The 16,597-nt window shown below is 54.0% G+C and overlaps 1 protein-coding gene across 1 annotated transcript in view; it reads right to left on the bottom strand.

The window, feature by feature from the left end:
* Positions 1 to 14,298, bottom strand: part of si:ch211-57n23.4 (immunoglobulin superfamily DCC subclass member 3) — a 48,879-nt gene extending 34,581 nt beyond the window's left edge. Inside the window, exon 1 of the mRNA XM_060820624.1 lies at positions 14,283 to 14,298. Within this exon, the coding sequence (XP_060676607.1) occupies positions 14,283 to 14,298 (16 nt within the window). The remainder of the gene's footprint in view (positions 1 to 14,282) is intronic.
* Positions 14,299 to 16,597: the final 2,299 nt, after the last annotated feature.

Here is a 16,597-nt window from a genome sequence, read left to right as displayed (position 1 = left end):
CAGCACTGGGCCCCTAACCTCAGGAATGTTTAATCAGGACAGTGTGACCCAGTCCCCCCAGCACTGGGCCCCTAACCTCAGGAATGTTTAATCAGGACAGTGTGACCCAGTCCCCCAGCACTGGGCCCCTAACCTCAGGAATGTTTAATCAGGACAGTGTGACCCAGTCCCCCAGCACTGGGCCCCTAACCTCAGGAATGTTTAATCAGGACAGTGTGACCCAGTCCCCCAGCACTGGGCCCCTAACCTCAGGAATGTTTAATCAGGACAGTGTGACCCAGTCCCCCAGCACTGGGCCCCTAACCTCAGGAATGTTTAATCAGGACAGTGTGACCCAGTCCCCCAGCACTGGGCCCCTAACCTCAGGAATGTTTAATCAGGACAGTGTGGCCCAGTCCCCCAGCAGCACTGGGCCCCTAACCTCAGGAATGTTTAATCAGGACAGTGTGACCCAGTCCCCCAGCACTGGGCCCCTAACCTCAGGAATGTTTAATCAGGACAGTGTGACCCAGTCCCCCAGCACTGGGCCCCTAACCTCAGGAATGTTTAATCAGGACAGTGTGGCCCAGTCCCCCAGCACTGGGACCCTAACCTCAGGAATGTTTAATCAGGACAGTGTGACCCAGTTCCCCAGCACTGGGCCCCTAACCTCAGGAATGTTTAATCAGGACAGTGTGACCCAGTCCCCCAGCACTGGGCCCCTAACCTCAGGAATGTTTAATCAGGACAGTGTGGCCCAGTCCCCCAGCACTGGGCCCCTAACCTCAGGAATGTTTAATCAGGACAGTGTGACCCAGTCCCCCAGCAGCACTGGGACCCTAACCTCAGGAATGTTTAATCAGGACAGTGTGGCCCAGTCCCCCAGCACTGGGACCCTAACCTCAGGAATGTTTAATCAGGACAGTGTGACCCAGTCCCCCAGCAGCACTGGGACCCTAACCTCAGGAATGTTTAATCAGGACAGTGTGACCCAGTCCCCCAGCACTGGGCCCCTAACCTCAGGAATGTTTAATCAGGACAGTGTGACCCAGTCCCCCAGCAGCACTGGGCCCCTAACCTCAGGAATGTTTAATCAGGACAGTGTGACCCAGTCCCCCAGCAGCACTGGGCCCCTAACCTCAGGAATGTTTAATCAGGACAGTGTGGCCCAGTCCCCCAGCACTGGGCCCCTAACCTCAGGAATGTTTAATCAGGACAGTGTGACCCAGTCCCCCAGCAGCACTGGGACCCTAACCTCAGGAATGTTTAATCAGGACAGTGTGACCCAGTCCCCCAGCACTGGGCCCCTAACCTCAGGAATGTTTAATCAGGACAGTGTGACCCAGTCCCCCAACACTGGGCCCCTAACCTCAGGAATGTTTAATCAGGACAGTGTGACCCAGTCCCCCAGCACTGGGCCCCTAACCTCAGGAATGTTTAATCAGGACAGTGTGGCCCAGTCCCCCAGCAGCACTGGGCCCCTAACCTCAGGAATGTTTAATCAGGACAGTGTGACCCAGTCCCCCAGCAGCACTGGGCCCCTAACCTCAGGAATGTTTAATCAGGACAGTGTGACCCAGTCCCCCAGCACTGGGCCCCTAACCTCAGGAATGTTTAATCAGGACAGTGTGACCCAGTCCCCCAGCACTGGGCCCCTAACCTCAGGAATGTTTAATCAGGACAGTGTGGCCCAGTCCCCCAGCACTGGGCCCCTAACCTCAGGAATGTTTAATCAGGACAGTGTGACCCAGTCCCCCAGCACTGGGCCCCTAACCTCAGGAATGTTTAATCAGGACAGTGTGACCCAGTTCCCCAGCACTGGGCCCCTAACCTCAGGAATGTTTAATCAGGACAGTGTGACCCAGTCCCCCAACACTGGGCCCCTAACCTCAGGAATGTTTAATCAGGACAGTGTGACCCAGTCCCCCAGCACTGGGCCCCTAACCTCAGGAATGTTTAATCAGGACAGTGTGACCCAGTCCCCCAACACTGGGCCCCTAACCTCAGGAATGTTTAATCAGGACAGTGTGACCCAGTCCCCCAGCACTGGGCCCCTAACCTCAGGAATGTTTAATCAGGACAGTGTGGCCCAGTCCCCCAGCACTGGGCCCCTAACCTCAGGAATGTTTAATCAGGACAGTGTGACCCAGTCCCCCAGCACTGGGCCCCTAACCTCAGGAATGTTTAATCAGGACAGTGTGACCCAGTCCCCCAGCACTGGGCCCCTAACCTCAGGAATGTTTAATCAGGACAGTGTGACCCAGTCCCCCAGCAGCACTGGGCCCCTAACCTCAGGAATGTTTAATCAGGACAGTGTGACCCAGTCCCCCAGCAGCACTGGGCCCCTAACCTCAGGAATGTTTAATCAGGACAGTGTGACCCAGTCCCCCAACAGCACTGGGCCCCTAACCTCAGGAATGTTTAATCAGGACAGTGTGACCCAGTCCCCAGCAGCACTGGGCCCCTAACCTCAGGAATGTTTAATCAGGACAGTGTGACCCAGTCCCCCAACAGCACTGGGCCCCTAACCTCAGGAATGTTTAATCAGGACAGTGTGACCCAGTCCCCCAACACTGGGCCCCTAACCTCAGGAATGTTTAATCAGGACAGTGTGACCCAGTCCCCCAGCAGCACTGGGCCCCTAACCTCAGGAATGTTTAATCAGGACAGTGTGACCCAGTCCCCCAGCAGCACTGGGCCCCTAACCTCAGGAATGTTTAATCAGGACAGTGTGACCCAGTCCCCCAACACTGGGCCCCTAACCTCAGGAATGTTTAATCAGGACAGTGTGACCCAGTCCCCCAGCACTGGGACCCTAACCTCAGGAATGTTTAATCAGGACAGTGTGGCCCAGTCCCCCAGCACTGGGCCCCTAACCTCAGGAATGTTTAATCAGGACAGTGTGACCCAGTCCCCCAGCACTGGGCCCCTAACCTCAGGAATGTTTAATCAGGACAGTGTGACCCAGTCCCCCAGCAGCACTGGGCCCCTAACCTCAGGAATGTTTAATCAGGACAGTGTGACCCAGTCCCCCAGCACTGGGCCCCTAACCTCAGGAATGTTTAATCAGGACAGTGTGACCCAGTCCCCCAGCACTGGGCCCCTAACCTCAGGAATGTTTAATCAGGACAGTGTGACCCAGTCCCCCAGCACTGGGCCCCTAACCTCAGGAATGTTTAATCAGGACAGTGTGACCCAGTCCCCCAGCAGCACTGGGCCCCTAACCTCAGGAATGTTTAATCAGGACAGTGTGGCCCAGTCCCCCAGCACTGGGCCCCTAACCTCAGGAATGTTTAATCAGGACAGTGTGACCCAGTCCCCCAGCACTGGGCCCCTAACCTCAGGAATGTTTAATCAGGACAGTGTGACCCAGTCCCCCAACAGCACTGGGCCCCTAACCTCAGGAATGTTTAATCAGGACAGTGTGACCCAGTCCCCAGCAGCACTGGGCCCCTAACCTCAGGAATGTTTAATCAGGACAGTGTGGCCCAGTCCCCCAGCACTGGGCCCCTAACCTCAGGAATGTTTAATCAGGACAGTGTGACCCAGTCCCCCAGCAGCACTGGGCCCCTAACCTCAGGAATGTTTAATCAGGACAGTGTGGCCCAGTCCCCCAGCACTGGGCCCCTAACCTCAGGAATGTTTAATCAGGACAGTGTGACCCAGTCCCCCAGCACTGGGCCCCTAACCTCAGGAATGTTTAATCAGGACAGTGTGACCCAGTCCCCCAGCACTGGGCCCCTAACCTCAGGAATGTTTAATCAGGACAGTGTGGCCCAGTCCCCCAGCACTGGGCCCCTAACCTCAGGAATGTTTAATCAGGACAGTGTGACCCAGTCCCCCAGCACTGGGCCCCTAACCTCAGGAATGTTTAATCAGGACAGTGTGACCCAGTCCCCCAGCACTGGGCCCCTAACCTCAGGAATGTTTAATCAGGACAGTGTGACCCAGTCCCCCAGCACTGGGCCCCTAACCTCAGGAATGTTTAATCAGGACAGTGTGACCCAGTCCCCCAGCACTGGGCCCCTAACCTCAGGAATGTTTAATCAGGACAGTGTGACCCAGTCCCCCAGCAGCACTGGGCCCCTAACCTCAGGAATGTTTAATCAGGACAGTGTGACCCAGTCCCCCAGCACTGGGCCCCTAACCTCAGGAATGTTTAATCAGGACAGTGTGACCCAGTCCCCCAGCACTGGGCCCCTAACCTCAGGAATGTTTAATCAGGACAGTGTGACCCAGTCCCCCAGCAGCACTGGGCCCCTAACCTCAGGAATGTTTAATCAGGACAGTGTGACCCAGTCCCCCAACAGCACTGGGCCCCTAACCTCAGGAATGTTTAATCAGGACAGTGTGGCCCAGTCCCCCAGCACTGGGCCCCTAACCTCAGGAATGTTTAATCAGGACAGTGTGACCCAGTCCCCCAGCACTGGGCCCCTAACCTCAGGAATGTTTAATCAGGACAGTGTGGCCCAGTCCCCCAGCACTGGGCCCCTAACCTCAGGAATGTTTAATCAGGACAGTGTGACCCAGTCCCCCAGCACTGGGCCCCTAACCTCAGGAATGTTTAATCAGGACAGTGTGACCCAGTCCCCCAGCACTGGGCCCCTAACCTCAGGAATGTTTAATCAGGACAGTGTGACCCAGTCCCCCAGCACTGGGCCCCTAACCTCAGGAATGTTTAATCAGGACAGTGTGACCCAGTCCCCCAACACTGGGCCCCTAACCTCAGGAATGTTTAATCAGGACAGTGTGACCCAGTCCCCCAGCACTGGGCCCCTAACCTCAGGAATGTTTAATCAGGACAGTGTGACCCAGTCCCCTAGCAGCACTGGGCCCCTAACCTCAGGAATGTTTAATCAGGACAGTGTGGCCCAGTCCCCCAGCACTGGGCCCCTAACCTCAGGAATGTTTAATCAGGACAGTGTGACCCAGTCCCCCAGCACTGGGCCCCTAACCTCAGGAATGTTTAATCAGGACAGTGTGACCCAGTCCCCCAGCACTGGGCCCCTAACCTCAGGAATGTTTAATCAGGACAGTGTGACCCAGTCCCCAGCACTGGGCCCCTAACCTCAGGAATGTTTAATCAGGACAGTGTGACCCAGTCCCCCAGCAGCACTGGGCCCCTAACCTCAGGAATGTTTAATCAGGACAGTGTGGCCCAGTCCCCCAGCACTGGGCCCCTAACCTCAGGAATGTTTAATCAGGACAGTGTGACCCAGTCCCCCAGCACTGGGCCCCTAACCTCAGGAATGTTTAATCAGGACAGTGTGACCCAGTCCCCCAACACTGGGCCCCTAACCTCAGGAATGTTTAATCAGGACAGTGTGACCCAGTCCCCCAACACTGGGCCCCTAACCTCAGGAATGTTTAATCAGGACAGTGTGACCCAGTCCCCCAACACTGGGCCCCTAACCTCAGGAATGTTTAATCAGGACAGTGTGACCCAGTCCCCCAGCACTGGGCCCCTAACCTCAGGAATGTTTAATCAGGACAGTGTGACCCAGTCCCCCAGCACTGGGACCCTAACCTCAGGAATGTTTAATCAGGACAGTGTGACCCAGTCCCCCAACAGCACTGGGCCCCTAACCTCAGGAATGTTTAATCAGGACAGTGTGGCCCAGTCCCCCAGCACTGGGCCCCTAACCTCAGGAATGTTTAATCAGGACAGTGTGACCCAGTCCCCCAGCAGCACTGGGCCCCTAACCTCAGGAATGTTTCATCAGGACAGTGTGACCCAGTCCCCCAGCAGCACTGGGCCCCTAACCTCAGGAATGTTTAATCAGGACAGTGTGACCCAGTCCCCCAGCAGCACTGGGCCCCTAACCTCAGGAATGTTTCATCAGGACAGTGTGGCCCAGTCCCCCAGCAGCACTGGGCCCCTAACCTCAGGAATGTTTAATCAGGACAGTGTGACCCAGTCCCCCAGCACTGGGCCCCTAACCTCAGGAATGTTTAATCAGGACAGTGTGACCCAGTCCCCCAGCACTGGGCCCCTAACCTCAGGAATGTTTAATCAGGACAGTGTGACCCAGTCCCCCAGCACTGGGCCCCTAACCTCAGGAATGTTTAATCAGGACAGTGTGACCCAGTCCCCCAGCAGCACTGGGCCCCTAACCTCAGGAATGTTTAATCAGGACAGTGTGACCCAGTCCCCCAACAGCACTGGGCCCCTAACCTCAGGAATGTTTAATCAGGACAGTGTGACCCAGTCCCCCAACACTGGGCCCCTAACCTCAGGAATGTTTAATCAGGACAGTGTGACCCAGTCCCCCAACAGCACTGGGCCCCTAACCTCAGGAATGTTTAATCAGGACAGTGTGACCCAGTCCCCCAACACTGGGCCCCTAACCTCAGGAATGTTTAATCAGGACAGTGTGACCCAGTCCCCCAGCAGCACTGGGCCCCTAACCTCAGGAATGTTTAATCAGGACAGTGTGGCCCAGTCCCCCAGCACTGGGCCCCTAACCTCAGGAATGTTTAATCAGGACAGTGTGACCCAGTCCCCCAGCACTGGGACCCTAACCTCAGGAATGTTTAATCAGGACAGTGTGGCCCAGTCCCCCAGCACTGGGCCCCTAACCTCAGGAATGTTTAATCAGGACAGTGTGACCCAGTCCCCCAGCACTGGGCCCCTAACCTCAGGAATGTTTAATCAGGACAGTGTGACCCAGTCCCCCAGCAGCACTGGGCCCCTAACCTCAGGAATGTTTAATCAGGACAGTGTGACCCAGTCCCCCAGCACTGGGCCCCTAACCTCAGGAATGTTTAATCAGGACAGTGTGACCCAGTCCCCCACCACTGGGCCCCTAACCTCAGGAATGTTTAATCAGGACAGTGTGACCCAGTCCCCCAGCACTGGGCCCCTAACCTCAGGAATGTTTAATCAGGACAGTGTGACCCAGTCCCCCAACAGCACTGGGCCCCTAACCTCAGGAATGTTTAATCAGGACAGTGTGACCCAGTCCCCCAGCAGCACTGGGCCCCTAACCTCAGGAATGTTTAATCAGGACAGTGTGGCCCAGTCCCCCAGCACTGGGCCCCTAACCTCAGGAATGTTTAATCAGGACAGTGTGACCCAGTCCCCCAACAGCACTGGGCCCCTAACCTCAGGAATGTTTAATCAGGACAGTGTGACCCAGTCCCCCAGCAGCACTGGGCCCCTAACCTCAGGAATGTTTAATCAGGACAGTGTGGCCCAGTCCCCCAGCACTGGGCCCCTAACCTCAGGAATGTTTAATCAGGACAGTGTGACCCAGTCCCCAGCAGCACTGGGCCCCTAACCTCAGGAATGTTTAATCAGGACAGTGTGGCCCAGTCCCCCAGCACTGGGCCCCTAACCTCAGGAATGTTTAATCAGGACAGTGTGACCCAGTCCCCCAGCAGCACTGGGCCCCTAACCTCAGGAATGTTTAATCAGGACAGTGTGACCCAGTCCCCCAGCAGCACTGGGCCCCTAACCTCAGGAATGTTTAATCAGGACAGTGTGACCCAGTCCCCCAGCACTGGGCCCCTAACCTCAGGAATGTTTAATCAGGACAGTGTGGCCCAGTCCCCCAGCACTGGGCCCCTAACCTCAGGAATGTTTAATCAGGACAGTGTGACCCAGTCCCCCAGCAGCACTGGGCCCCTAACCTCAGGAATGTTTAATCAGGACAGTGTGACCCAGTCCCCAGCACTGGGCCCCTAACCTCAGGAATGTTTAATCAGGACAGTGTGACCCAGTCCCCCAGCAGCACTGGGCCCCTAACCTCAGGAATGTTTAATCAGGACAGTGTGACCCAGTTCCCCAGCACTGGGCCCCTAACCTCAGGAATGTTTAATCAGGACAGTGTGACCCAGTCCCCCAGCACTGGGCCCCTAACCTCAGGAATGTTTAATCAGGACAGTGTGGCCCAGTCCCCCAGCAGCACTGGGCCCCTAACCTCAGGAATGTTTAATCAGGACAGTGTGACCCAGTCCCCCAACAGCACTGGGCCCCTAACCTCAGGAATGTTTAATCAGGACAGTGTGACCCAGTCCCCCAGCAGCACTGGGCCCCTAACCTCAGGAATGTTTAATCAGGACAGTGTGACCCAGTCCCCCAGCAGCACTGGGCCCCTAACCTCAGGAATGTTTAATCAGGACAGTGTGACCCAGTCCCCCAGCACTGGGCCCCTAACCTCAGGAATGTTTAATCAGGACAGTGTGACCCAGTCCCCCAGCACTGGGCCCCTAACCTCAGGAATGTTTAATCAGGACAGTGTGACCCAGTCCCCCAGCACTGGGCCCCTAACCTCAGGAATGTTTAATCAGGACAGTGTGACCCAGTCCCCCAGCACTGGGCCCCTAACCTCAGGAATGTTTAATCAGGACAGTGTGACCCAGTCCCCCAACAGCACTGGGCCCCTAACCTCAGGAATGTTTAATCAGGACAGTGTGACCCAGTCCCCCAGCAGCACTGGGCCCCTAACCTCAGGAATGTTTAATCAGGACAGTGTGACCCAGTCCCCCAGCACTGGGCCCCTAACCTCAGGAATGTTTAATCAGGACAGTGTGACCCAGTCCCCCAGCACTGGGCCCCTAACCTCAGGAATGTTTAATCAGGACAGTGTGACCCAGTCCCCCAGCAGCACTGGGCCCCTAACCTCAGGAATGTTTAATCAGGACAGTGTGACCCAGTCCCCCAGCAGCACTGGGCCCCTAACCTCAGGAATGTTTAATCAGGACAGTGTGGCCCAGTCCCCCAGCACTGGGCCCCTAACCTCAGGAATGTTTAATCAGGACAGTGTGACCCAGTCCCCCAGCACTGGGCCCCTAACCTCAGGAATGTTTAATCAGGACAGTGTGACCCAGTCCCCCAGCAGCACTGGGCCCCTAACCTCAGGAATGTTTAATCAGGACAGTGTGACCCAGTCCCCCAGCAGCACTGGGCCCCTAACCTCAGGAATGTTTAATCAGGACAGTGTGGCCCAGTCCCCCAGCACTGGGCCCCTAACCTCAGGAATGTTTAATCAGGACAGTGTGACCCAGTCCCCCAGCACTGGGCCCCTAACCTCAGGAATGTTTAATCAGGACAGTGTGACCCAGTCCCCCAGCACTGGCCCCCTAACCTCAGGAATGTTTAATCAGGACAGTGTGACCCAGTCCCCCAACAGCACTGGGCCCCTAACCTCAGGAATGTTTAATCAGGACAGTGTGACCCAGTCCCCCAGCACTGGGCCCCTAACCTCAGGAATGTTTAATCAGGACAGTGTGACCCAGTCCCCCAGCACTGGGCCCCTAACCTCAGGAATGTTTAATCAGGACAGTGTGACCCAGTCCCCCAGCACTGGGCCCCTAACCTCAGGAATGTTTAATCAGGACAGTGTGACCCAGTCCCCCAGCACTGGGCCCCTAACCTCAGGAATGTTTAATCAGGACAGTGTGACCCAGTCCCCCAGCAGCACTGGGCCCCTAACCTCAGGAATGTTTAATCAGGACAGTGTGACCCAGTCCCCCAGCACTGGGCCCCTAACCTCAGGAATGTTTAATCAGGACAGTGTGACCCAGTCCCCCAGCAGCACTGGGCCCCTAACCTCAGGAATGTTTAATCAGGACAGTGTGACCCAGTCCCCCAGCAGCACTGGGCCCCTAACCTCAGGAATGTTTAATCAGGACAGTGTGACCCAGTCCCCCAGCACTGGGCCCCTAACCTCAGGAATGTTTAATCAGGACAGTGTGACCCAGTCCCCCAGCAGCACTGGGCCCCTAACCTCAGGAATGTTTAATCAGGACAGTGTGACCCAGTCCCCCAGCACTGGGCCCCTAACCTCAGGAATGTTTAATCAGGACAGTGTGACCCAGTCCCCCAGCACTGGGCCCCTAACCTCAGGAATGTTTAATCAGGACAGTGTGACCCAGTCCCCCAGCACTGGGCCCCTAACCTCAGGAATGTTTAATCAGGACAGTGTGACCCAGTCCCCCAGCAGCACTGGGCCCCTAACCTCAGGAATGTTTAATCAGGACAGTGTGACCCAGTCCCCCAGCACTGGGCCCCTAACCTCAGGAATGTTTAATCAGGACAGTGTGACCCAGTCCCCCAGCACTGGGCCCCTAACCTCAGGAATGTTTAATCAGGACAGTGTGACCCAGTCCCCCAGCAGCACTGGGCCCCTAACCTCAGGAATGTTTAATCAGGACAGTGTGACCCAGTCCCCCAGCAGCACTGGGCCCCTAACCTCAGGAATGTTTAATCAGGACAGTGTGACCCAGTCCCCCAGCACTGGGCCCCTAACCTCAGGAATGTTTAATCAGGACAGTGTGACCCAGTCCCCCAGCACTGGGCCCCTAACCTCAGGAATGTTTAATCAGGACAGTGTGACCCAGTCCCCCAGCACTGGGCCCCTAACCTCAGGAATGTTTAATCAGGACAGTGTGACCCAGTCCCCCAGCAGCACTGGGCCCCTAACCTCAGGAATGTTTAATCAGGACAGTGTGGCCCAGTCCCCCAGCACTGGGCCCCTAACCTCAGGAATGTTTAATCAGGACAGTGTGACCCAGTCCCCCAGCAGCACTGGGACCCTAACCTCAGGAATGTTTAATCAGGACAGTGTGACCCAGTCCCCCAGCACTGGGCCCCTAACCTCAGGAATGTTTAATCAGGACAGTGTGGCCCAGTCCCCCAACACTGGGCCCCTAACCTCAGGAATGTTTAATCAGGACAGTGTGGCCCAGTCCCCCAGCACTGGGCCCCTAACCTCAGGAATGTTTAATCAGGACAGTGTGACCCAGTCCCCCAGCACTGGGCCCCTAACCTCAGGAATGTTTAATCAGGACAGTGTGACCCAGTCCCCCAGCACTGGGCCCCTAACCTCAGGAATGTTTAATCAGGACAGTGTGACCCAGTCCCCCAACACTGGGCCCCTAACCTCAGGAATGTTTAATCAGCCTTGGAAGTTCGGGAGGACAAATTTGTCAAAATGATTCAAGTTACAAATTGGACAGGCCAGGTCTGTGTTTAGGAGACTGCAGCTGATGTCATCTTTACAAGGATGAGGGAATGTAAGGTTAATATGTTTTAATTTGTGTGATTTTGAAAGAATTGTTATTGAAACCATGAAAAGAATTTTTTTATAACAAGCCTGGGTGCACAATTTGTAAGTAAGGAACCAGATATTCATTGCACACCTGCACGGTACAGCAGGATCTGCAGATGAACTGGAACTGAAATGGTTATGGACAGATGGAATTTTGGTTGACTGATTCAGTACTAGTGACCAGTTACCAACGACAAGGATTTGCTTAAAAAAAACACCTGGAAGAAACTGCAGAAACACAAACAGAAATGGCTAGAAAAACTCAGCAGGCCTGTCAGAAAGGTTTGTTCTGAAGAAAGGTCACTCGACCCGAAACGCTAACTCTGATATCTCTCCACAGACTGTGCCAGACCTGCTGAGGTTTTCCAGGAATCCCTGTTTGTGACAAAGATCTTCTGCTGGTCAACAACACGTGACTGGTTCTTGGATTAGCTGAACAGCTTGGGGATGGGGGCAAGATATTGATTTGATTTAGTTTATTATTGTCACAAATATGGAGACACAGTGAAAGGTTTTGTCTTGCATGCTATCCAGGTGAATCATACCTTACGTAAGTATGATGTGGAGGAGCCAGTGTTGGACAAAGTTAAAGATCACACAGCATCAGCTAATAGCCCAACAGGTTTATTTGGAAGTGCAGCTTTTGGAATGCTGCTCCTTCATCAGGTAGCTCGATACCGGACAAAATAAACCTGTTGGACTATAGCCTGGTGTCCTGTGATTTTTAACTTACGTTAGTATGTCAGAGTAAGAATGCAGAATACAGTGTTACAGCTACAGGGAAGGTGCAGGGAGAGAAGGGGTCATTATTGGTAATTCTGACAGACTTAAAATTGAGATTTAAAAGAGTAGGTCGATTATAGAAGATGTGAGGGGATGATCTGTTGGAGACAGCTCACAAAGAGTCACATTAAGAAGCCTTCAGCAGTTCAGGAGTTTTCTGTTCCCTCCTTTAAGCCACTTTAACCTTGAACAAGACAAGTTTATCTTTCCTTCAACAATTGCTGTGAGCTGTGGTTTTGTTCGATAATGCAGAGATCTTTTATCAGTGATGCTGCTGCTTGGCGTCATCTGGAGAAGGACGATTGGAAAGCAGTTTTTTATTTGATTAGCACAAGAACAAAGAGCACTGAACTGCATTCCCAGTTTACCCCTCTGTCCAGTACATCCATGTCTTTTTCCTGCCTTTGTCTGTCTGTAAGGAAGCGTATAGAGGGGTTAGTGCTTTGATTTGCATTTTGGGAAAGCAAATCTTAGCAGGACTTATACACCTAATGGTAAGGTCCTCGGGAGTGTTGCTGAACAAAGAGACCTTGGAGTTCAGGTTCATAGCTCCTTGAAAGTGGGGTCGCAGGTAGATAGGATAGTGAGGAAGGTGTTTGGTATGCTTTCCTTTATTGGTCAGAGTATTGAGTACAGGAGTTGGGAGGTCATGTTGTGGCTGTACAGGACATTGGTTAAGCCACTTTTGGAATATTGCGTGCAATTCTGGTCTCCTTCCTATCGGAAGGATGTTGTGAAACTTGAAAGGGTTCATAAAAGACTTAAGGATGTTGTCAGGGTTGGAGGATCTGAGCTACAGGGAGAGGCTGAACAGGCTGGGGCTGTTTTCCCTGGAGCGTCGGAGGCTGAGGGGTGACCTTATAGAAGAAGTTTATCAAATCATGAGGGACATGGACAGGGTAAATAGACAAAGTCTTTTCCCTGGGGAGGGGGAGTCCAGAACTAGAGGGTGTAGGTTTAGGGTGAGAGGGAAAAGAGCTAAGGGGCAACTTTTTCACACAGAGGGTGGTACGTGTATGGAATGAGCTGCTGGAGGAAGTGGTGGAGTTGGTACAACTGCAACATTTAAGAGGCATTTGGATGGGTATATGAATAGGAAGGGTTTGGAGGGATATGGGCCAGGTGCTGGTAGGTGGGACTAGATTGGGTTGGATCGAAGGGTCTGTTTCTGTGCTGTATGGACAATAACTGCTGATCTAGCCAGGGTTACCTATGTCCCGTGAACAAATGATGTTATATCAATTAATTGAACGTAAATTCCATTTATTGTCAGGATGGGATTTGAACATATCTCAAAAACCTTAGTATGGGTCTCTGGATTGCCAGTTCAGTGAGATTATGGTCTAACATTACCAGCTCCCCTTCTTGCACTGTAACATTTTGATGTAGCACACTGACACACTCTCGCACACACCACCTCATATTACACTGTCACACCCACTAATGTTACACAGAATTCCTCCAGTACAGAAGGGGGCCATTCAGCCCATCAAGATTTCACTACCCCTCCAAACACTCCATCTCCATAATCCCACACTATCCATGGTTAATTCACCCAGCCTACACATCCCTAGAGATTATGGGACAACTTAGCATGGCCAACCTGCTCTAACCTGCACATCTTTGGACTCTGGGAGGAAACCAGATACCTGCAGGAAACCCATGGAGACACAGGGGAGAATGTGCAAACGCCACAGAGAGTCACTTGAGGCTAGAATCGAACCCAAGTCCCTGATGCTGTGAGGCAGCAATGCTAACCATCTGCATACTTGTCAATGAGACTGGTCTGAGTTCAGATGTGATGCTTTCCACAGTTAAACTGCCTGCTAGCTCGAACTGTGCAGACTGATTATCACTGTGGCTATCAGAGGGACAGCTGCCGAACGTGAATTGCCACTGAAGTGAGAGGTAGCAGTTTCAGGAATGTGAGAGATAAATGGCACCATGCAATCTGTCTGGCTATCAGAGTGACGCCCAACTGCTGGTGCTGCGAAATGGAGCTAAGGTTGACTCTGATGATTTGTGCTGAATAGGACCTGGGTGCTCCTGAACTCTCTGCCTGTCCCTTTGTATGGGCTGACAGGCTGTGAATGCAATCCTGAACTCCTGCTGCTCGGAGGCTCCTTCCAATGGCTCAGCTTCTTGAATTAATTCAATTAACGTCTTAAAAGACATTTGGCTCTCTTTGGAGAAATGGATGATGTTGAAGGAAGGGGCGTTCAGAGCTCACCCAACTCCCAAGAGTCTCGGTCTGGCCAATGGTACAAAGAGTCACAGGAACAAAATGAATTCACACTAACAACCTGTGGGGGAAGGGCTTCCAGCCGGACTGCCTCCTGCAGCAATTGCGTGCACAGTCCCATCCGTATTAATAGAATACAACATTTAACTGGCACTTGTCTAGATTTAGACGAGTCACTTCGATCGCTCTGGCTCAGGTGACAACTTTTCAAACATGGATCTCACCGGGATACGGCTCCATGCGCACACCGACTCTCACTGGGGAGTGGGGCCCACACACACACACACTGACTCTCACCAGGGAATGGGCCCCACACACACACTGACTCTCACTGGGATACAGTCTCTCACACACACACTGACTCTCACTGGGTTACGGGGTCCCACATACACACTGACTCTCACTGGGGTATGGGGTCCCACACACACAGACTCTCACTGGGATACAGGGTCCCACACACACACTGACTCTCACTGGGATACGGGGTCCCACACACACACTGGCTCTCACTGGGGTACAGTCCCAAACACACACTGGCTCTCACTGGGGTACAGGATCACTGGGGTACAGGGTCCCACACACACACTGACCCTCACTGGGGTACAGGGCCCACACACACTGACTCTCACTGGGTTACGGGGTCCCACACACACACTGACACTCACTGGGGTACAGGGTCCCACACACACACTGACTCTCACTGGGTTACGGGGTCCCACACACACACTGACTCTCACTGGGGTACAGGGCCCACACACACTGACTCTCACTGGGGTACACTCCCACACACACACTGACTCTCACTGGGGTTCGGGGTCCCATACACACACTGACTCTCACTGGGGTACAGGGTCCCAAACACACACCGACTCTCACTGGGATACAGTCCCACACACACACTGGCTCTCACTGGGATACAGTCCCACACACACACTGACTCTCACTGGGGTACAGCCCCAAACACACACTGACTCTCACTGGGGTACACTCCCACACAAACACTGACTCTCACTGGGTGACGGGGTCCCACACACACACTGACTCTCACTGGGGTACAGGGTCCCAAACACACACTGACTCTCACTGGGATACAGGGTCCCACACACACACTGACTCTCACTGGGGTACAGGGTCCCACACACACACACTGACTCTCACTGGGGTACAGGGTCCCAAACACACACTGACTCTCACTGGGGTACAGGGTGCCAAACACACACTGGCTCTCACTGGGGTACAGGATCACTGGGGTACAGGGTCCCACACACACACACTGACTCTCATTGGGGTACAGGGTCCCACACACACACTGACTCTCACTGGGTTACGGGGTCCCACACACACACACACTGACTCTCACTGGGGTACAGTCCCACATACACACTGACTCTCACTGGGGTACACGGTCCCAAACACACACTGACTCTCACTGGGGTACGGGGTCCCACAAACACACTGACTCTCACTGGGGTACAGGGTCCCACACACACACACTGACTCTCACTGGGGTACAGGGTCCCACACACACACACTGACTCTCACTGGGGTACAGGGTCTCACACACACACACTGTCTCTCACTGGGGTACAGTCCCACATACACACTGACTCTCACTGGGGTACAGGGTCCCAAACACACACTGACTCTCACTGGGATACGGGGTCCCACACACAGAGACTCTCACTGGGGTACGGGGTCCCACACACACACACTGACTCTCACTGGGGTATGGGGGTCCCACATACACTGACTCTCACTGGGATACGGGGTCCCAAACACACACTGACTCTCACTGGGATACGGGGTCCCACACACAGAGACTCTCACTGGGGTACGGGGTCCCACACACACACACTGACTCTCACTGGGGTACAGGGTCCCACACACACACTGACTCTCACTGGGGTACGGGGTCCCACACACACACTGACTCTCACTGGGGTACACGGTCCCACACACACACTGACTCTCACTAGGGTACAGGGTCCCACACACACTGACTCACTGGGGCACAAAGTCACACACTCCCACAGACTCTCACTGGGGTACAGTCCCACACACACACTGACTCTCACCGGGGTACAGTCCCACACACACACTGACTCTCACTGGGGTACAGGGCCCACACACTCCCACTGACTCTCACTGGGGTACAGGATCCCACACACACACTGACGCTCACTGGGGTACAGGGTCCCACACACACACACACACACACTGACTCTCACTGGGGTACAGGGTCCCAAACACACACTGACGCTCACTGGGGTACAGGATCCCACACACACACACACACACACTGACTCTCACTGAGGCACGGGGTCCCGACACATACTGACTCTCACTGGGGTACAGTCCCCACATGTACACACACACACTGACTCTCACTGGGGCATGCAGCCCATAAACACACTGACTCTCACTGGGGTACAAGTTCCCACACACACACACACACTGACTCTCACTGGGGTACAGGGTCCAACACACACACACACACACTGACCCTCACTGGGGTACAGGGTCACACACACACTGACTC

Source organism: Hemiscyllium ocellatum, chromosome 50 (genome assembly GCF_020745735.1).
Source record: "Hemiscyllium ocellatum isolate sHemOce1 chromosome 50, sHemOce1.pat.X.cur, whole genome shotgun sequence".
Taxonomy (NCBI): domain Eukaryota; kingdom Metazoa; phylum Chordata; class Chondrichthyes; order Orectolobiformes; family Hemiscylliidae; genus Hemiscyllium; species Hemiscyllium ocellatum.
This window is presented reverse-complemented; position numbering and strand designations above follow the sequence as displayed.